Source organism: Ptychodera flava, chromosome 3 (assembly GCF_041260155.1).
Source record: "Ptychodera flava strain L36383 chromosome 3, AS_Pfla_20210202, whole genome shotgun sequence".
Taxonomy (NCBI): Eukaryota; Metazoa; Hemichordata; class Enteropneusta; family Ptychoderidae; genus Ptychodera; species Ptychodera flava.
The window spans coordinates 45,595,536-45,618,134 of record NC_091930.1 but is presented as its reverse complement, the minus strand read 5'-3'; the positions used below and the strand labels follow the sequence as shown (position 1 = coordinate 45,618,134).

Sequence of the window (22,599 nt, the reverse complement as noted above, 5' to 3'; positions counted from 1 at the left end):
CAAGTCTGGAAGAAATGTAAGTTAACTTGTTATTCTTGTAAAAAATACTACAGTGTAAAGACTATTTACAAAATGATGTGATGTAAGTACGATTTGTTAAATTTTCTAACTTAAAATCACACAATTTAAAGAACACTTGACATTAGTGGAATGAAATGGTTGGCGTTGCAATGGTTTCGATAATTATATATTTGCACCAACGAAAGTCCAGTCGGAAAAATACTACATATTCACTGGTTTAAACAAGTTAATGGAACGATGATAGCAATTAAAGATCACCGCTGTTAAACAAAAAGGCGTATGAAATGGCAATGCAATACAGCTTCAGATTCTTGTTGAAGCCTTTTGAGCAAACTTCATTTGTTGTCGTTGTTGTTGCTGTTGTTGTTGTTGTTGTTGTTTTTGTTGTTGTTTATTTCCCCATGTACTGAAACTGATGTATCTACGTACATAATCCTTGAAAATCGTCTTTTTCATAATTAATGAATCATTTTTTGTTTCTGTCATCTCATTCTGGATATCGGGTAATATTTTGTCTTTCGCGTGTATTCTAGCGGAGTAACAGGTAACGAAGCATTGGCCTTCTGCCCTATTAATCAAGTCAATTGTTAACAGACTGTTATACAACGTGATCTTCTCTCCTGCAATTTCAGATTTACCGATGCTTATAGGTATTGTTGTATGGTCCGACAGCTTGACAAAGTCCAAAAATGTACGCCCGAGGCAGACGCCTTTTCATCTTGCGAAGATCTTATGGCAAATCAAGTTTTGAGGTTTTTCGTTTGGATCATAGGCTTGTCAGCATTGATCGGCAACTTAATTGTAATCATCAGGCGTATATGGAACAGGGAACTAGTAAAAGTTGACCCTTTCTTCATTTGGAATTTGGCAGTTGCAGATTTCACCATGGGTATATACATGTTGATTATTGCATCAGCTGATGTTTATTATCGTGGGGAGTATGTCCAGCATGACGAATTTTGGAGGAAAAGTCATTTGTGCGCATTTGCTGGATTTCTGGCAGCACTATCAAGTGAAATGTCTGTCTTCATGTTGACTATTATCACACTGGATCGTTTCCTGGTCATTGCATTTCCTTATAAATTTCTCAACTTAAACTTGAAATCAGCGGTTTTGGCAACGACTGCAGCCTGGGTTGTTGTCACTTTCATCAGCTTGCTGCCTCTTAGTGGAATATCTTATTTTGGTGATAATTATTATGGTCGTTCCCCGGTCTGTCTGTCTCTGCATCTGACAAATGAAACCTCTCCCGGATGGGAATACTCTGTCACGATCTTCCTCTTCCTGAATCTCCTGTCTTTTACCGTGATCTTTGCTTGTTATGCGGTCATGTATGTGCGTATACGTATGATAGCGAAAGAATCGTCAATCAAACCAAGGGGGAGAGAGAAAGAATCAGCCAGAATTGCAAGGAATATGGCTCTCATCGTACTGACTGATTTCTGTTGCTGGGTTCCAATCTCTGTGATGGGCATTCTTGCATTGACTGACACAGTCACAATACCAAATTCCGTTTATGCTTGGAGTGCTGTCTTTATTTTACCTGTCAACTCTGCTGTGAACCCTTACCTGTACACAATATCGCATATCAAAAGGAGTACATCGTCTGGACGTCCAGTGCCACCTGAACCTGGACCCGAAGCAAAGTCACCTCAAGGCAGGTCATACATTTTATCGAACATTTCGCATTGTAGGGCAATAATGCAGGAGTTTTATTGTATAGTTCGGTATATTTTCCCAAACATAAATGTATTATTATTCATTTTACGTCGCCTCTCATAATGGCAATGTTTAAATTTGAAAAGTATTGTATTTATAACGTCCAGAAACAACGGTTATCAAGAGTTTGGATTTCTCGTCGCAGGAAACCGGATAGAGAATATAATTATGTTTCATTTCATTGTAGATGCTGTGCAGAGAAAGAAATTTCGAAAGAACCCGTGCAAATCAGATGCACTGAAGGGGACTGAAGAAGCTGATAGTATGCAAAGTACAGCTATAACTATGGAGACCGAATTTTAAGCCTCCGTAAGTAAGCAAAATCTTTATTTTTAATTTACAATGTGACATTCCAGTATGCAATGCCAGTCAATCAACATACGTCACCAGAATTAAAGTAAACTTTCTTCGGAAGGCCAACGGAATTCAAATAATATTGAGGATAAAGGTGACAGAAAACATAAAAATCAAGTGTTTACAAAACAATCCTCATGAAAGGTACTCAAGAACGCTCTGAAAAGGTACTTTTGATCTTCAAATACATATTTTTTAGTGAATTCATTGAAACGTATGAGATCGTAGCATCAACACCACAGTGCTTCGCAGAATAGCGAGGCGTGCATATACCTTTCAGATGCAGCAGAGATGACACAGTTTACGCATGATATAAGACATTTTCGCACGATAAGCAATCAACAACCTTTCAATACATGTTATTGGGTCTAATATCATACAATTGTTGGAAAAGCCATAGTTATAATTACGCAATTCTGATGATCGCCCCATTGAATCACTGTAATGTGATGTGAGTACCAAACAAAGCGATTGCGATGGGTAAGGATTGAACTGACGGTCAGAAATGTAGTCAAGGGTGAAGGTTTTGTATAGTAAAAATGGACGAATTAATTCAAGATAGATCAACCAGTAGTGATGCTTGACAAAACATACCACATGTGTGGCCTTTCCACTGACCATGTCAATACGACAGACGATAGAAAGTTTGGAGTCAATAATAACACATTAATCGTTTGTGTGAGAAACGTATCTAGAACAAAATTATCAACATTATTATTTACTTTACCAATTACACTTAGAGTAATTAGAGTAAGTAACTTGCATTTGTTTGGATTTACGTACAAGTTTCTTTTACCACTTTATAAGTGTATCAATCAAAATTTGCTCAGAAAACAAACAAGAAAGATTGATAAGGGGCATTTAGAGGCATATCGTCAATGTTGAGTATGAACAGGAGTGGTGCAACATTAGTCTCTATGGTAGATCTTAGTCCATAAATTATCTAACGTCAAAATTAAGTTATGTGACATAAAGATTTCCTAAAATGTTGATGTCTAGAGTGTATAATATGTTTCTGATATGTTTAAACGATTTATTGCATTTTAAACATTCAATATACTGCGTTCATTCATTAATAACCTGTACTGCAGTTTCTCGTTTGTTCTTGATATTTCTAAGTTGGTTTTGGAAACCTAAAGGCGTTGTTTAAGGAACCAGTCAGTTGGGACTAACATTTTTACTGATCTGTTTAGGTTTATTCAAAATTCTTCGCTTGTCTTGTAAAGTAAATCCTTTCGGCAGAGCAAAAACTTGCAACGTTTTCGGGTTCTCGCCGTACCATCTACGTAACAAATTTAAAATAGCCAAGATTGTTCTTTCAACCATTCCATTCCATAATTAATTATGTAGAGCAAAACGGCAAGAAATGCTAAAATTGTGCAAAATATCCTAATCAGATTTAATGAAGATAGTGATCCGTACAGTTTAGCTTTAGATGATGTACATCTTTTATATTATATCATTTTTACTGAATAGAAATCGTTTTCTGTTTTTGTATTGTATTTATCAGTTTCAGTCGATGATGATGATGATGATGATGATGATGAAGATGATGATGATGTTAATGATGATGACTATGATGAGTTGAAGATTATGATGTTGACGATGATCTTAAAGATGACACGGATGAAGGTGATCATAATGATATGACGATATAATTTAGTAGAAGTAGTAGTAGGTTATGTAAAGCTCTTACAATCACTATTTAAGTGTTTTAGCGGTTGAAAGTTAGATTATGCTATTTCTGAATAAACTGAAGTAAGTTCATGCATTGGTCGGTATTTCAATCGACATTGTTACGTGCAGAGAAAACGAACAAAAGGGTGAACTCAGCAGTTTCCGTTTAAACAAAATTTATTACGAAAACAAAACTAATTGCTAAGTTAGGGACAGAGTACAAGCTTTAAAAGTGTACAGACTACTTATCTCAGCTGGGACGGCAAAGCTCCAGTCTCAGAGTTGTAACAGTCAGTCGGATGAATGAACAGTCCTTTGGCTTGCAGGCTTGAAGCTGCACAAAGACCACAGTAATAAATCCAGCGTTGACAGTGAAGGTCTTGAAAAGTCTTGAGAATGACTACTGCTGGAGTTTAGTAACACACAAGAGACACGATCCAAAAGTCTGACTGGAAGCTGTGCACGTCCCTTTTATAAAGGCATATAAGAACAATCTAGAACTTTTATTGACATGCTAATTACTGTTCTAAAATTATCTCCCTTACACAACTAATCAACTTTCCAGAACATTCCAAACATGACTAATTGAATTCAAGGTTGTGAGGTCATTAAGGGCAGTGACCTTGGGAATGTTCTAGACTAATTGAACTCAGGTCATGATGAGTGTGGGGGGAATGACCTACATAACACACCCCCTCTTCAAAAAAAGAAAATTTTTCAAAGAAAAATCTTTCTTTTACAAATGTAATCTTGAAAAGGATTTAAGTACTCAAATTTTGTTTTACTCTAAAGTAAAGTTTCTTGAAAGTGAACAACAATAAAATTTCTTGAAAGTGAACAACAATAAACTCTAAATACGAGAGAGACAGTCTGCAATTAAATTGTCTCTGCCTTTGATATGTCTAATGTCAAGATTAAACTCCTGTAACATTAAACTCCATCTTAGCAATCTCTGATTTTTGCCTTTGAATTTCTGCAGAAAAACAAGAGGGTTGTGATCAATATAAACCACTATTGGCTGATTTGAAGAAGTAACATAAACTTCAAAATGCTGTAAAGCTAATATCAAAGATAAACACTCTTTTCAATTGTAGAGTAGTTTCTCTGGGATTTGTTAAATTTGTGTGAAAAGTAGCAAACAGGATGTCCCATGACTATCTTCTTGCAATTTGTTGTTGGAAAACTTGAAATGGCACTGAATTTGGCATAAAGTATGCACGGCAAAGTCCGGTTATTTTTACTGAGTTCGATAAAGTCATTGTTCGGCAAATACTTGGCTTCCTCCTGGAGATATTCCGCTTTCGCAGGATTCAGTCCGTCTGGATGTTGTTCCACTGGATTACTGTCGCAGACATCTTCGTTGTGGTAGATGATGTTTGTCCTCGTTGGAACATCTTGGAACAAATGTTCATGGATTGGTTCTTTCAGCTGTTGTTGTTGTTCTGGCTGGAGGTGTGCCAACTTTGTAGACTCCAGCTTCTCCAGGATTTCTGAGTTCTGAAGCTTGACCGAGCCCAGCTTTGAGTTTAGAGTATTTTCACTCAAGTCAGTTTCAGTATCACTCTATCTTCATAATGGCCAGAACTGACTGTACTGACAGGCTTTGTTTTAGTAGGATTATCCCTATCCAAATATGGCTTAAGCATATTTATGTGACATAGCTGTTTTTGTTTTCGCCTGTCAGGTGTTATTATGATGTAATTTAAATCACTCAATTTCTTATCAATTAGATATGGCCCAAAGTAACGAGCATGGAGTGGTTTGCCAGGAATCGGAAGTAGAACAAGAACTTTTTGACCTGGTTCAAACTTCCGTTTTGAGGTGCTTTTATCATATTTGGTTTTCATTGACTGCTGAGATGACTCAAGATTTTCTCTGGCTAATTCACATGCTTTAGAGAGTTTTGTACGAAAATCTGACACATATTGCAAAATATTCAGACAATCATCATCGTCTGATAGGAATTTCTCTTTAACGAGCTTAAGTGGGCCACGGACTGTATGTCCAAATACAAGCTCAAATGGGCTAAAACCAAGAGACTCCTGAATTGACTCTCTAACAGCAAAGAGCAAAAAATGAATTCCTTCATCCCACTGCTTCTCTGTGTCAAAACAGTAGGTCCTAATCATGTTATTCAAAGTTTGATGAAATCGCTCAAGGGCACCCTGACTTTCTGGATGATAGGCGGATGACCTATACTGTTTAATGCCTAGCTGATCCATTACTTGTTGAAAAATTCCAGACATAAAGTTGGAGCCTTGATCGGACTGGACACATTTAGGGAGGCCAAATAAAGTGAAAAATTTGACTAAAGCTTTCACTATAGTCTTTGTCTTTATATTTCTCAGTGGTATGGCTTCTGGGAACCGAGTTGATGTACACATTATTGTCAGCATGTACTCATTTCCTGATCTTGTTTTGGTAGGGGCCCAACACAGTCTATTAGTATCCTACTAAATGGTTCTTGAAATGCAGGAATTGGCTGTAAAGGGGCCTTTGGAATGGTCTGATTTGGCTTTCCTACCATTTGACATGTGTGACAAGTTTTACAGAAATGTGCTACATCCTGCCTGAGATTAGGCCAATAAAAGTGACTGAGAATTTTGTGATAAGTTTTCCTTACTCCCAAATGACCAGCCCAGGGCGTTTCATGGGCCAGGCGCAATATTTCAGCACGATAGGGCTTTGGAACCACAATTTGATGTTTTATAGCCCAATCGTCATCAACCAAAACATCTGGAGGTCTCCATTTACGCATGAGAATACCAGATTTTGTATAATAGGAAACAGAGCTATCTGAAGTTTTATCTTCATCATCTACCCTGTCAAACAAACACAAATATCTGGGTCTTTGTGTTGTTCTGCAATGAGATTTGATCTAGAAAATGTCTGACTTTGGTCAGCAGAAGTTTTACTGGAAGTTTCAAATCCACGAGGGATAACGGAATGCTCCGTGTCAAACACCTGACTGAGAAAGTGTCATTTAAGTCAACATCTGTGACATTATTTTTGAGAGTATTTTGATTCTCAGAAGTTTTCTTTGACATGGCTCGAGTAATGGCACATGATGGGAAAGGCCGGGAATGTCTTCCTCTATTGGCTCTGGATTTTGATCTAAACTAGGATTATCAGTCACAAGTGGATTAGTAATGACCTTGTCCCCGGCAAGGTCGTTTCCAAGAAGAAGGTGAATCCCTTCAAAAGGCAAAAAAGGCCTAATACCTAAAGTCACAGGTCCAGAAACAAAGTCCGAAGACAAGTAACATTATGGAGAGGAACAGGAATGTAGTCATTACAATCTACCCCCTTAATAAGAACTTTAGAACCTGAAAATGACTTTTCAGAAAACGGCAGGGTATCTGCCAACAAAAGAGACTGGGAAGCCCCCCGTATCTCTTAAAATTTTGACAGGGGTAGCAGAAGAAAAATCACTAGAAAGTGATATAAAACCATCATGAATAAATGGTTCGAAAATACCCATAATGCTATCTTGAGAAGAATTGACCTTGACCTCATTAATTGGGGATAAGAGGGGTTTAACCTCAGAAAATGTGTTGCACACATTATTAGACTCTAATTGAGTTGATGAAGAAATAAAGCCGGTGGGCTTAGATCCACTTTGACCACTTTGACCTTCACGTTTTCTTTTCAATTTGAAACACTCTGACATTAAATGGCCGTCTTTCTTACAATAATTACAAGAAAGTGTACCGAACTGTTTGTCAGAAGGAGATTGAGACTTGGGATCTGATGATGTGGGAGTGTTACTTGAACTCTGTGAACTGTTGTCATTTGATTTCCTACTCTCCTTTGAAAAATTCTTGGATGAAAAGGAGGAGTTAATTTACCTGCATTGTTTCTGTATGAAAAGGACTGGGATGGTTTGCTGAGAAATGAAGATTTGTGGGTCAATGAATAATCATCGGCCAAACGTGCAGCAACCTCTAATGTATCTGCCTTTTGTTCATTGATAAACGTCTTGATGTCACTCCGGATGCACCTTTTAAATTCCTCAATCAAAACGAGCTGTCGTAATTTGTCATAATTCTGACTGACCTTTTCCGAAGACACCAACGATCAAACAGTTGTTCTTTTGTTCGAGCAAATTCAACATAAGTTTGATCCTTCACCTTCTCACAATCCCTAAATTTCTGACGGTAAGCTTCAGGCACCAACTCATAGCCCTTGAGAATTAATTCCTTCACAGAATCATAATTTGAAGCCTGCTCTACTGACAACTGAATATAAATTTCTCTGGCTTTACCCACCAAAGCACTCTGCAAAAGCATAGACCAGGACTCCTTAGGCCAATTCAGACTCTGAGCAATTTTCTCAAAATGAAGGAAATATTTATCAACATCCTTTTCTTGGAAAGGGGGAACTAGCCTGAAATGCTTAGTGATGTCAAACTTGTCTGAAGGGAAGAATTTTCCTGACTGTCCAAGCTCTAAACGTTTTATTTCTACCTGTAATCGCTGTTCTTCTAATCGCAATTCTTTTTCTCTCTGTCTTTCTTCCATTTGTAATTTTTCCTGCCTTTCCCTTTCTTCCATTTGTAATTTTTCCTTTTCTAATTCCAATTTCTTAAGCTCCAAATCTGCCTGTCTCTCTTTTTCCATTTGTAATTCTTTCTCTCTCATTTGTAATTCTAGTTTCTTGATCTCCAAATTTGTCTGCATTTCTAATTCTAATTTTCTGAGTTCAGAGGTAGACTCGGGCTCATAATCTTTCAGGGTGGATTCCTCAAATTGGCCTAAATCAACTAGATGTTTGGCAATACGGTACTGTATTTCCCTCTTGCGCATAGATCTTTTGACTTCTACTTTAAGGAAATTGGCCAGTGTTATGAGGTTGTCTTTTCTGAGGGAATTAAATGTGTCCTGATCAAGGTCATCCATAAATTCGTCTGGTTTAAATTCCGCCATGATTAAATTTCGCTGAGTTCACAGTATACAGTAGTTTTGAAAAGGCTGTCAAAATGTTGTCAAACGGCTCAAAATATTCGTATCCCGGACAAGCCCCCAATTTGTTACGTGCAGAGAAAACGAACAAAAGGGTGAACTCAGCAGTTTCCGTTTAAACAAAATTTATTACGAAAACAAAACTAATTGCTAAGTTAGGGACAGAGTACAAGCTTTAAAAGTGTACAGACTACTTATCTCAGCTGGGACGGCAAAGCTCCAGTCTCAGAGTTGTAACAGTCAGTCGGATGAATGAACAGTCCTTTGGCTTGCAGGCTTGAAGCTGCACAAAGACCACAGTATAAATCCAGCGTTGACAGTGAAGGTCTTGAAAAGTCTTGAGAATGACTACTGCTGGAGTTTAGTAACACACAAGAGACACGATCCCAAAAGTCTGACTGGAAGCTGTGCACGTCCCTTTTATAAAGGCATATAAGAACAATCTAGAACTTTTATTGACATGCTAATTACTGTTCTAAAATTATCTCCCTTACACAACTAATCAACTTTCCAGAACATTCCAAACATGACTAATTGAATTCAAGGTTGTGAGGTCATTAAGGGCAGTGACCTTGGGAATGTTCTAGACTAATTGAACTCAGGTCATGATGAGTGTGGGGGGAATGACCTACATAACAACATTTACAATGTGCGTTTGATCAAGTGTTTCATTGGAAACGTAAACTTTCAAACTAAATCTGTTTTACACCACCGATAAATTCACGAGAGAGAGAGAGAGAGAGAGAGAGAGAGAGAGAGAGAGAGAGAGAGACAGATGTATACATTTATTTCAAGTTCTCCATAGTCTAAAGAGTTCAAAGTTATTTCAATCTTGACCGTTCAAATCGTGTTATTCTTTTGGCTAGTTCAGAGTCGGTGTTTTCATACATTCGAATGTCTCCGCATCGGCTCTAAAGGTGCAACAAAATTATTGTTTTCTTTAACTCACTTTATTATGAAAAAATATAGAAGGCTTTGCTTTGAGTTTGAATCAAATTAAAAGTAATATCATAGGCGTACACAATAAAAAACGATGTACAGCCTGCCGCTTAGAATGATCAATGTTTACTGAAATAAGTCTCTGTCGTTTCATATCTAGCAATTATTTATGAGTGCGCTGTTACAAAAAGGGTAGGACAGTGGAAACTTACAATGCATGGAACGTTCTAACACTTTACCTGCTTACGGCTGTACTTTGCTCAAAGAGTTTAAAAAGCAACAACGATGTCTTGATGCGTTAAATTGAGTAAAGTATCACTACGAATTTAAAAATAACGAACTTATTTTTCTATAGAGGAGATGTACTCTTCTTTTGTGTCAGCATAGCAGAAATAGAGCAGCCTTATTAATACGTATGAAATTTCAAAAGGTGCAGGAAAAGGATAACAAGCCAGAAAGAGATCAGAACACTACAATTGCTTAGGATTATTTAAGTAAATTTCATGTTTTAATATATCTATACTATTTAAAGAAGTATATGTTGTATGTATATATTGTACGTATTGTGTGTATTCATAAGAAACGTATACAATTTAGTTTTACAGTTTTGAAGAAAGTAAGACAATCAATTAACTTTGTTGCAGAGGAGTGTACATTCTGTAATGGTGTAAGTTTTGTAGAAAGTTCAGACTCGATGCACAGTGTTCATTTGTCATTGAGGATTGAATGAATTACAAAAGAGGGCTTTTGTCGAGATGATGATTGTTAAATTCGTGTTAATAGGATAATTGATACCACAATTAATTAAGATAAGATATTTTCTTAATCTGTAGTGTTGGATTATTAATTGTGTGATGATGATGATGATGATGACGATGATGATGATGATGATGATGATGATGAATAATTTATTTATTTATTAGCTATTTATTACTCTCGGTAACTCCATAACTTCTTTTCATGGAGGTCGAGGATTTCTTACATTGCTGAAATGATAGTGATAACTAACGGATACGGTATTGTTCAGATGATTTCCATTAAGTATAAAATAACTATTCAATTGTGCATAAAAAATTCCATTCAATTTAATCAAGTTTGTTATTCCTTTGGATTATTGACCATGAAAACGTGTTCATATTGAGTCATACATGTTACACATTTGTTGTTTTACTTCTCAATTACATTTGTCTTTCTCGCGTTATCTGTAACAGTTGGGATATTTTGAACTTTAATTATTGATAAGCCTTTTCAATTAAGATATATCCGGTGACATTTTAAACGTACGCATTATCGAGCGTTTGATATTTTGACGACGTGTAGCTTAACTTTTCACAAACTAATAATACATATTTAAAGATGTATGCTATTACATACAAATGTTCGAAGAAGACGTAAGGCTAGGAAGAAACATTGCCATGGGTGACGGAATAGATAACATAAGAGAATTGTTCAGAGATGATAATTCTTAAATTCTACTTGTGGAATAATTGATAACACAATTACAATGACCGCTTTTATTCAGTGTAAACTATTTAGGAAAGTAATATTGAAATTTCTCTCAATGCTCTAAATAATAATAGATAAGAATTGTATAAGAGACGTTGAGCAAAGAAGTACAGAAACCTTGCTGTAGAACTCTGCATTGGCCTCAGCACTGCATTGCAGAAGTAGGGCAGAATCAGAAAACGAATGCAAAAGTAAAAGGAATAGATAAACACAAGAGTGTTTCTCGAGATGATCAATCTTAAAATCGAATTTTACCATATTTTTATCACAATTACGATTTAAAATCAAGATATTTCATCACCAATTATTTACTAATAATATGTGCTTGTACTTTTAAGTGTATTTATTGAATATACTCCTATCCATATTGAATTTGTTTTCAAGTTAACCAGCTGAAACTACTATATGTCTTTTAATACACTAATAACAATATGGTGCCTATGCAAAACCCCTGTTGCTGAACTGTGCATTTAATGTTGACCTGTTTGTCAGTCATAGTCGTTACGATTTAAAGAGCATTGTGTGAAAGATGCATTACCGGTGCTGAATCGCAATTATTTGTGTACACTGCCTACACCAACATGTATGAAGCGGTTATACATACCATGATATGAAGCTATGACAATAGTTTCACTGCGTTATTCCATAATTAATCAGGACGATCAATCACTGGAAGGTCTCGTGTCCATGCTTTCTTCATGTGTCTGGACGAGCTATGCCATATCACACAGAGAGGTCAAATAAGAGAATAGATGAAGCCCAAAGCAAATCAGCAAGTTTATTGTACATGCCAATATTGTTAACCTTCTCAACAATAAGTACAATATTTAAGATCTACTCCTGTAAGGTATGATCATTAACTTTGTTCTGGCCGAGGGTTGTTCTCTGAATTAAAAAGCAGTAAAAAATCTGTATTTACAAACAGTTGTGACTCTTGACTTTCAGATTCATAGCAGCCCACGTCTAGATCTAGGTTGGGGAAAGCTTGCATGACGCAAAGACTTCCATTGACAACTTGGCTTATAATGTTTTTGTGTTCTATTATCCTGACCGGCATTATAATTCAGAAAATGGATGCATTTGTTGTTCTATTTAATTTGCATGTAATTGCACAGAACGTTAGTGTAAAGTCACAATATAATGAACTGTATCCATTTTCGATGACTAGTAGTGTTTATTTCATAGAGAAAAACACGCATGATGAAGGATAGATTTTTTGCGGAGTTGTATGTCTATTTCAGTGAATGCCTTTTTTGAGAACTCTGAACTTGTAATTAGCGAGCACAAAATGCCAAAATTGATTCATTGAACAACACCTAAGTTTTGTTGTTGAATATAATTCAGTCAGAGAACATCCAGTCATTCGATAAGGCAAGGAAAAGCGTGCCTTTAAGTAAAACACCTTACAGGCTTGCTTCAAACAAGCATATATATAATATAACCGCATTAGATATTGTTGTAACCGGCTTGGGATTTGCATTTCCACTACAAATAACTTTTAAAATGAATTGTAAAATTTCATATATACAGTGTCATTCTTCCGTTCACCAAAGGAAAATACAAGTGACGTTATGTCTTGGTGATCACGAGTTGGAGACTATAAACGGACGTAACTTCTTTGGTGGGAGAAAATCAGCCATCAAGTTATCTGTTTATATTAAGAAGAACATCAAAAGGGGACGCACAAACAGTTTGGCCGCACCAAAATTGAAGAAATAGACGTGAAAAGAGTATAAATTCCCTATTATTGTCGACCAAGACAAACTTTACTAGAGCATGTTATAACCTATTTTAATCAAGGTGATATAAGTCTAAGACTACATTGAATTGTACAATTCATTTTATCAGATTGAATAAAAGTGTAATAGTTTAAAATCTGTATTTATCGTTTGCAATTTCATTGATATATAAATTTCCAATCAATCAATCTGTCTCTACATCTGCCTAAAATACACCCTCACACACATGTCAGTTTTTTACCGCATGGCAATTCGACATCATTACATTGGTAAAATGAAATGTGTATTACATCGAATGAAATAAAAGAGTCATTGAACCACTTTTCTTGTTTAGAAGAGTTGAAGGTGGAATACTAGTCTTGGAATGAAAATTTATAACATATCTATGTTTACGATTATGTATCGACTTATAATAAAACGACATGCAAGACTTCTAATAAGGTATTAACGTTCAATCCAGATTTTTAAAGCCGTTGTTGTGTATCTAATTTAAATCAATCGCAGACATCCCAGTTCAGCATCAATTTATTGTGACTCTTAATTCCGTTCTTCTATTTTCCATAATTTGTCACGAAGTATATTTTACATTGTGCTTGTGTTGGTGCCTGGCTGAATCCTTTATTTCGATATCACGCCAACTTTACTTGGCAATTTTAGTGTGATTGTCTCCAGACTTTGTGGGCCTAGCCAGATCAAAGCACTGAATTGTAGTCTGGTTAACCTAGGCAGTTCTGCACTAAATTTCAAGCTTTTTGTGCGCAGCCTTAGTTTGGATGAACCGTTCAACTTTGACGATGTGCGTAAATTTCTACTAGATTTCTTTTTAGCAGACGAGGTCAAGTGGGTAGCAAGATCGATTTAAATAAAGAGCACAGGGCTTCATGCACGCCAAAAGACATTCAATCTTGTTTTTGCCAACTAAAAAATTCTATGTTGATTCAAATTTTCTGGGAAGAAATCAGACGTGATGTATACTGCCTGGGCACTCACTTCTGCCATGAGGCCTGTGTCTATATTGTTGTTCATTTTACTCGCAAGCCGGTCGTAAACCAAGGTCAGTTGTCACAGGGCAAAGAAGGGTACAGTTGTTGGGTGTTTCTGGGGCCATTTGATCGAAAGAATATCGTATTGCATTTTTTAAATCAAAAACTTTATTTTTGAATGCATAGTGATCAAACAACATGAGGACACGTTGGAATTTCTACACAGCCTGTCTTCGTGCAATAATGGTGTGCACCCAGGTCTTCACACTTACCATCGCGATCACTATGAATGAAGAGATAGTGTATGGCAGTGAATGATATCTAGCGGGCTATAAAATCGCCATTCAGGAACGATTGCTGGATCACTACAGTCAATAAGGAGGTACATATTGTGGCAATGGTGTAAACTTTAAGACATGCAGAACTATTTCAAATTTGTACCTGTGAAACAAGCATTCAAAGTTGAAATGTTTCATATCCGATTCAAGTTAATACCGGGCGCAGCTGTTTTCTATTCTTTATACTGTCTGATTAGAAAATAATTTCTTGTAATGAGAACCGGTGAATCTCATCAATTCTCTATTATTCTGGTAGAATGGGAAACTTAATTTAAAAAAAATTCATATAATAGCGTTTTAGATATAGACAGACAGAGATAATTTGTACGATTTTTGAGGTACAGAAAAGAAACTCTCACAGAGGCGGATAACATAAATACACAAAATACGTATTCGGGAATTTTTATTACTATCGACGTCAAACGCATTATATTGAAAACAGTATAGTTTCTCGAACAATTATTAAAAAAAATTGGTGATGATAGGCAGCTGATCACGGGAGGGCTTTTCCCTGTCAAATGATGATGTTCTTCACTTTTATCCCTTGGAGTACCAAGATACATGGTAGTAGAAAGTAAACAAATTCAAAACTCAAAACTAAACATAAACAACATTAAATAACTTTTGCATTCTTCAGGGTCCCTGGAAAGCATAATATGAGAGAGCGACATTTAACACTGATTCCGTTCAATCGCGTGATATCTGCAGTGAAGCTCTTGCTTTGCCCTATGTCGCTAGAGGTTATATATACAGTGAAGACCTACGTTACCTTTAGGGTGGCTACCTGAGGTCTTCGATGTATAGCTCACCATAAGCGACTGCTGCGGTATCTCCCAAACAATACACTTGAAAATGGAAGTAAAGTGGGGACGATCGTTTTAGTAGTGTCCTCATTTTCCCCGTCATTTTAGGGCATTGCAGTGGAGAGCACACTTTCGGGCCGTGTGGTACTATGAAGGAGGTAATCATAAATATTGATATTGCCAAATTAGATATTAGCTGATTCAAGTGAATCCATGAGGTTGGTAGATGACTCAAGCAGTTGATCATTCCTAAAATTTCCTACAGATCATTCCTCAAAGCTAACAACAAAAGCTGAATTTGGCCGATGAGTGCAGAGTGAAAAAACACGCTTCTGCTCTTTCAACACAAACTGCAAATAAGGGAGTGATCGTGCTCAGTACTGAGCTTAGCGAACCTCCAGATTGTAAGGCAAAATATAACGTATTGAAACCTGCAACGCTATCGCATTGCTGTCCATCAAGACTGATGTAACGTCTCACCTACGAGATGCAAACTTTCAAACTTCAGGTTGTCATCTTTTTTTTTTATAATTGAATGTCCCGCAACACAGGGGAAGATGCGCTAAATGTTACGACACCATGGCGCGAAATTCAGTATTCGAGCGAAATGCTTACTGCAAATCCGACTGTAGTTCCTCCCGTCGAACTCTGATAAAATATATAACATTCGTTTAAAGAAAGTACAGGATGAAGAGAGAACTTTGATGTAAAAAGACTTTCTCCATTAAATGTTCTGTTGGGGTTAGCCAATTGTTTTCATATAACTTTTATTGACCTGAGAACGACACTTTCCCCGTAAGCAGAATTCAGAAGACATACGCAAATCGAATTTTTTGCCCTTAACATAGATGAACTGAGTGGGCACATTTTATGTAGTACACATCTACTAATTCATTGGCATGAGCAGAACAAAATTAATCGATATCTGCCGTCTGTTACTAGAATGGTAACGTTAAAGCGTATGTTTGACGGGCAAATAAGGCAGTTGAGACGATTTTGATAAAAAATTACACGCTTAGAATAAGAATCTCTGAATAGGGCCGTTCACAGTTTACGTCACTGTTCTCTCATTAATATGCAAAAATAAATATTTGTCCGCATTTTTAGATTACGCTTTTGAAAATTACGCATGCAAGAACGACGAAAATACATCTCAGTGGGCGACTGCTAGTGTAACAGTGAATACTAAAAAACATATTCACGACTCAGAGTACAAGCTGCAAAAACAGCCACGCATGCAACATTGATAAAATTTGTCCGCATTTCAAGCTGCGTGTCCGATGTCGCACGCGTACAGCTATATTTAGTAACAAACCTATAACCGTGAACAAGGCTATTAGAGAATAAGGAAGTTGACAATTTTTTTCAGTTTTCAAAATAATACACTTTTATTTCACCCAGCAGAATCTAGTGACAAAATTAGCAGCAAACATTACTGAAAAGAATTTCAAATACAATAATTACTATTACATCATACCAGTTCATACCGGTATCAGTTCATACCGTTCATTGTGCTCATACCATTAGTTAGTGGAAGAAATTGCATCAAGCCCCAATTTGGTACAGGTGTAGGCCTACCCTTGACAGACAAACTACAAAGCACAAACTCTTAAGTTTTTGTGAAAACGGGCTACAAATGTAAATAGTTTTCCCAGGTCGTCAATACAGCACTGACTTTCTAGGGCAACTTTATATTACTATTACGAGCGCCGACAGAAAAGGTGATGTTGGGATTTGTGTCCACAGATAACGATAAAGAACACATTCTACAGGGTTTATCTAATAGAATACAGACATTACGAAAGCCATGCTGCCACTGTTTATGTACCGTTTATCAATCCGACGACAAAGAAAGGGGTCCTAAACCCTGCAAATTTAAATAAAATAATTTGTTTTGGCTGTTGTCGACTGATTCCGTGGTAATTTTGAAAATAACCCTAATTTGTTTTGGAAAATTTCTGCAGCACATGCCTTAATTTTTTTTTGAAAACCCACACAACTTCAGGCCACATGAATTATTCAGCGCTAACAGTACCGACTACCATTACTCGCATTATAACCCTGTTTTGGAAGATTTTCTTAATACAGCCCTGAATAGTCACTGTGACTTAAAACATGCTAATTTTCGTCTCTGACTCTTTTGCGAAAAAAGAACAAAGTCGTTCGGTGGCATTCGTAAACAAGTGATAGTACTTTCCTCTCTAGAGGGCGCCGTCAATGATCTTCGGCTTATTAATCAGAGACGCGATCGAGCAATCTCCATGCAGAGAATATAGCAGGTTAGGCTGGTCCCCAGCCCTATTTCTACCGCTGGCTGCGCTGCTAACTAAAACAGGGTCAGGTATAGGCTAACGTTTCAGTCGGCATTTTGACAGCATATTAATGAGCACAGTAACATGGCAAGATCATGTGATCAGCACATCTTTACAGTGGCAATCTCAGAAACATCGAACGTTAAAATTGTTTGCACGGCTTCACTTTTAAGTCTCCAACTATGTTATTCCATGATGGAATGGTGGAATGACGATTATCGTCCATGATTTTTAGTCTCAGATATGACCTGGTAACAATGATGACCTTTGGCATGTCCGGCAATGACACATAAATTTAAAAAAATTATCATTTTTCATTTAATGTCAACATAGGGTGCTTGGTTTGGAAAACTATGGAGGTAAAATTACTCTATGGGCATACGAAATCGAAACTCATTGGTAGCTGATGACAATTGGAAATAAGTTCAACGCAATGACTGCACTTGTATTATTGACCAATGGTAGCCATATTTACGATAGCCTATACCTTACTCTATTTTCGTTAGCAGCGCAGCCAGCGGTAGAAATAGGCAGGGGACCAGACTAGTAGCGTGGCGGCAGCAGCGCGGCGTGAATAATTCTAACCTATCCAGAGAATCTCTGAGTCGTTGACAGCGCGTCCAACCAACGTTAAATTTGCTGCAGGCAATATATTCCGGACCTTGACTGGATCTTCTTTTAGTCTAGCGCATGCCCTGTTGGCTCAATAAACTTGGTGGTCATCTCAGATTTTGAAAGTACTTGTCCAGCTAGAGGAAGCACTTTCAGTACACCAGTACTAATAATTAATAATCTGCCCCCAAAAAATTGACAATCGCGTTTGCAATGCTCACAGCCGTACGGGCAGCCATGTTGAATCGTCGATTAACATCTTGTATGTAACCTCGAGCAAGTTCTATGGTTTGCAAGCGTTCATGGATTCGAGGATCGATATTGAAACTCATGCAGTTTTTATTTATTCAAAATATTTGTTTTGAAGTATTAAATACTAAAAACAGAAAATATATATTTTGAAAGCGCAACATCCAAAATGGGTGTGAAGTGTCGACTGTAGCAGAGATTTGTGTGGCTATTAGTCAGACTCCCTAGCTAGGTTATAATTGTCTATGCTGTGCTCCAATGTCAGTGCGGAAATTTGCGATCGAGGTCCCGACATTTCTCAAACTCACTTCAACTCACGACTTCAGTGGCCATCACCACGGAGGCATCGACATTCGTGATCGGCTAATACGACAAGCGAAATTGAAGCAAGTTCGATAAAACCTGGCGCGGGTTCTCATGACTATATAGATGGGACGTGATTGATGACAATTTTTTCCTGCCTCCCATTTGGAAAACCTTCGCTGTATACTGTATGTTCGATGAAAAACGTCACACACTTGTATCGAGAAGAAAATAATTTTGTGATTTTGTTAATAATTACTGTCGCCCTTCGACTGCAAAAATGAAGATGTATCAAAGACTTTCGTCTGTTTTGGACGATCCATATAGCGATATCTAAGATGTTAAAGAACGCATGGAAAGTGAAAAAACAATACTAATACTCAAGTTCAGGAAGAATTTTCCTAAAACTCGAGTATTATATATACATATAATATATATATTAATATATATATATATATATATATATATATATATATATATATATATATATATATATATATATATATATATATATATATATATATTCATACCAAGACTTGTTTGTATCTTCTCAGAGGGGTAAAGTGCTCGATGCAGGGATCCAGAGCAATATTACAATAAATATGAAAACACATCAAGTATGTTTTGTTCCTATTACTTGAGTTTAACGCATTCACGCGATCGTCAGGCAGGTAGATTTTATTGTATGAAATTTGCTTCAGGTGCTTATATATGAGTATCAGGCTGGGTCAAACCATTTGTTGTGGTGGGATAGATTAAAATTTGACAAGTAAAATTTGTTTTCGTGTCGGCACTTGGAGACCAACTCAGAACACGGGTATTCTGTTGTTCTTAAATGATGGTGTATAACCGTGTAGCCTAAACATGATTTCGTATTTTAGTTTCCGTTTGCCGCTGGAGAACTTCCATCGTGATTAAAAAAAATAAAAGCCTCAACAAAAATGAGGTATTATTAATACAAAAGAAACAGTCGCATTCTGCTGGTTCACCCAACTGATTATTCTTTCTCTCACACCCGGTCACTCTGCACCGCGGCATGCACGGCAGAGTTCTTACCAGCGCGTATTTACCGCAATCATCAAGCGCGTAGAATGACGATGGTACGTTGCTATGACTGCCGTGTACATGAGCGCGGTGGCTGGAATAGCGATCTTTCACTAAACGAACGTGAAAATGGACGAGAACGCCGTGTTTCCAAGCATGCCATCGCAGCTTTCGTCACATTTGCATGTCTCGTCGCAAATTCTGCAACCCGGTTGGACAGTAGCCTAATTAATTAGTAGCCGACGAGGACTCGTCCGTTCCTTTCGTCGTCTCTCGTCTCATTATAATATACTGTGTTGCCGCCACGGTATAGCGCTTGATTCATGCCTTCCAATCAGAGAATAGCTTAGCGTATGACAGGTGGATGGCAGGACCGTGAGTGAGTGTCGATATAAATGCACACCTGTGCATCGTGTTCCTGTAATTCTAGGGATTTGTCATTATGAAAGCATGTGGTTGTTACAAAGATTGTAGGCTGCGCAAACTGTTTAACTCGAGTCGTCCCTTGATACATTCACGACACCTTTAGTCTCGGAAAATTACGTTGCATATCTATCACTTGTTTTAAATGAAATTTTAAAAAAATAAGATTTTTTTCCCTCATTGCTATAATGGAGAGTTTTTAAAATCTATTTGGTGTTCAATGGTCAATCGGTCGGACTAAATAGAAAAAGAAATCCATTGAATAGCCCAATTTTGTAATCAAATGATTTTACATTATGGAAACGTTACAGTCGCGTTGCTTAGCCGTTCAGAATCGCATGACGCTGTGAATATTCAGTCTCTGGGACAAGTTTCGGCGATTGTGTATCCAACTGCCACAAGCAGTATGTCACCGCTTTCTCTTTTGCGGCCAAATTCCACTTATATTTTTCTTATCTAGTTTTGTTTTTGCCATATAAAAGAAGAAAACTACATACAATTGTTGAATTGTTCGACTAAGTGAATATTTATTTAAACAAAGTTAGTATGTATTATCCTTCTTACAGTAACTGTTGGTTTGAAATCGCTTCTTGTGATTTCTTTAAAACTTAAATAAAAAACAAAAACTAACTTACAACCCATAATTTTAGTCCGAAAAGCCATTGTTTCCATGACTTCCATAAAAAATTCGCAAACATAATTATCATATAAATATATTCAGTTGATAAAACATTGACTTTCCTAAATTATTCAAATATTAAAATCAAATGTGATTTAAACGTTCGTCTAAGTGTTGCAGCATCTGGTCAACCAAATCCAGGGTATGTGGCAATCTGTCCATGATGTTCAAATATCGTTCGTAACACTCCCTGATTAGAGTGTGGAGAGGACGACGATTCCCCTCATAATAAATAATAAAGACCAGGCTATAGGTGTTTTATAACTCACCACATGTTCATGTTGTACTGTTATATAGTTTTTAATGTGTTTTGATATTTTGCACCGCAACAATCCATTATGACAAGTTTACTGGGCGATGTTTCCACAGCGGTTTCAGTTGTTCATGGTACCACTTTCTTTCGAAAAATATTCTAAACATACCTAGCGACATCCTTAGTTGCACTTTAATCTTTTCCGTCGATGAGCTGTTCAAGTTCCTACGCTGTTGGAATGTTGGAAAATGTTGGAAAATCTGTTTTAGAGAATGTGTCGTCACCTATCCCGGACGTATATCACGTTCTAGTCACCCGCCATTGTTGCAAAGATGCAGACGACACTACGGTCACGTGACCAAACACTTTTCCAAATTTGGTCAGGACTATTTCCCTAGGGAAATAGCTTTTCAAAAAATGCCCTCTGACGTCACTTTTATCGATGCGGTGGGGACTAGACGTATCTATTTTCTCGTCACGTGACGTATTCTGGCGAATCGCGACAGGGAATGAGCATGTGGCGTGTTATAAATATCATTATGTGAAACGACACGTACACAGCGCAGGAGCGTGAGCGTACGTATAGTACGCGTATTTAAATGCGTGCGTCGTTCCGCCGCGGCGTTTAGCATCGAAAGAATGCGGTCGATGTGGTCGCTTGTGACGTTCACGTAGACACGTCCGACCTTGATCTGGTTTTGTAGCTAAGTCGGCATTTCAATCTGAACGGCATTCTGTTATATATTTCTTACACAGTTATCATCAAAGTTCGTATTTACATATGAGCCGCTTAGTTTATTCAGACTATCAACTCAGAACAACAGAGTGCCCGTGCTCAGAACGCTTGTTTAAAAGGATGGACTTATCTGCATTAATTATGAATAGCTTCTCTGTAAGACAAATGTTGCATTTCTTAGATACATTTGAGTAACTACTTGCTTTCGATAGGATTGACCATGATATATTGAATGGTTTGTCCTTAGATTTCAAGTGGCCGACATACTTTGATAGCTCTATGCTGTTGGCGTATGCCTTGCTTCCGAAAGATAAGACATGATTTGCATAGCGTGTTTTAAATGTGTTGTCAGTTAGACCGATGTAATGTTTCACCTCATTGGTATCGCTTGTAACAGTAGCTTTATAGATTATAGATTTAGACTGGCAAGCCCCCCTGGGGTGGGCAATTGGTCTTGATACGGCATTTACATTCGTCAGTGAGTTTTTTATAATTGCGCTGGGTAACCGCTTTGTTGTGTGATATTATGATACTGTCCATGTTCTGCATGCAGCTGTAGTTTAATTTAGCTGTATTTCTGTTATTGTAAAACTTAGTATAATTTACAATCGTTGGGAAAATGTTTCTCAAGGAGACGAAATAATTCCTTTCCGACGTTGGTTTTCACATTCTTACTGTAGGATGGGTTGAACCATGTAATTCTATGCTGTCTGTTTCTTTTTTTCCCTCCGGCTTGTCAACACGTGTGTATTTTAACTGGTCATTGTATCCACTGGCCTTAAGTGCCTCACTGTAAATATCACTTCACTGTATCGGGGATGTGTTTGATTATGGAGGGAGGGTGGTCGGATTTCTTATTGACATATATCGTGTTGTCGTTAGGTTTTCTGTATGGGTAGTATTGGCCGTTCGTCAAGTTTAGAGTTATGTCAAGGAAGTTCACGATAC

General features: G+C 37.2%; 1 protein-coding gene across 1 annotated transcript in view; it reads left to right on the top strand.

Moving 5' to 3' along the window:
- The first annotated feature begins 1,437 nt into the window (after positions 1-1,437).
- Positions 1,438-22,599, top strand: part of LOC139130260 (uncharacterized) — a 38,226-nt gene continuing 17,064 nt past the window's right edge. The window contains exons 1-3 of the mRNA XM_070696012.1: positions 1,438-1,678; positions 1,928-2,011; positions 3,605-3,726. Coding sequence (XP_070552113.1) covers positions 1,438-1,678; positions 1,928-2,011; positions 3,605-3,726 — 447 coding nt within the window. The remainder of the gene's footprint in view (positions 1,679-1,927; positions 2,012-3,604; positions 3,727-22,599) is intronic.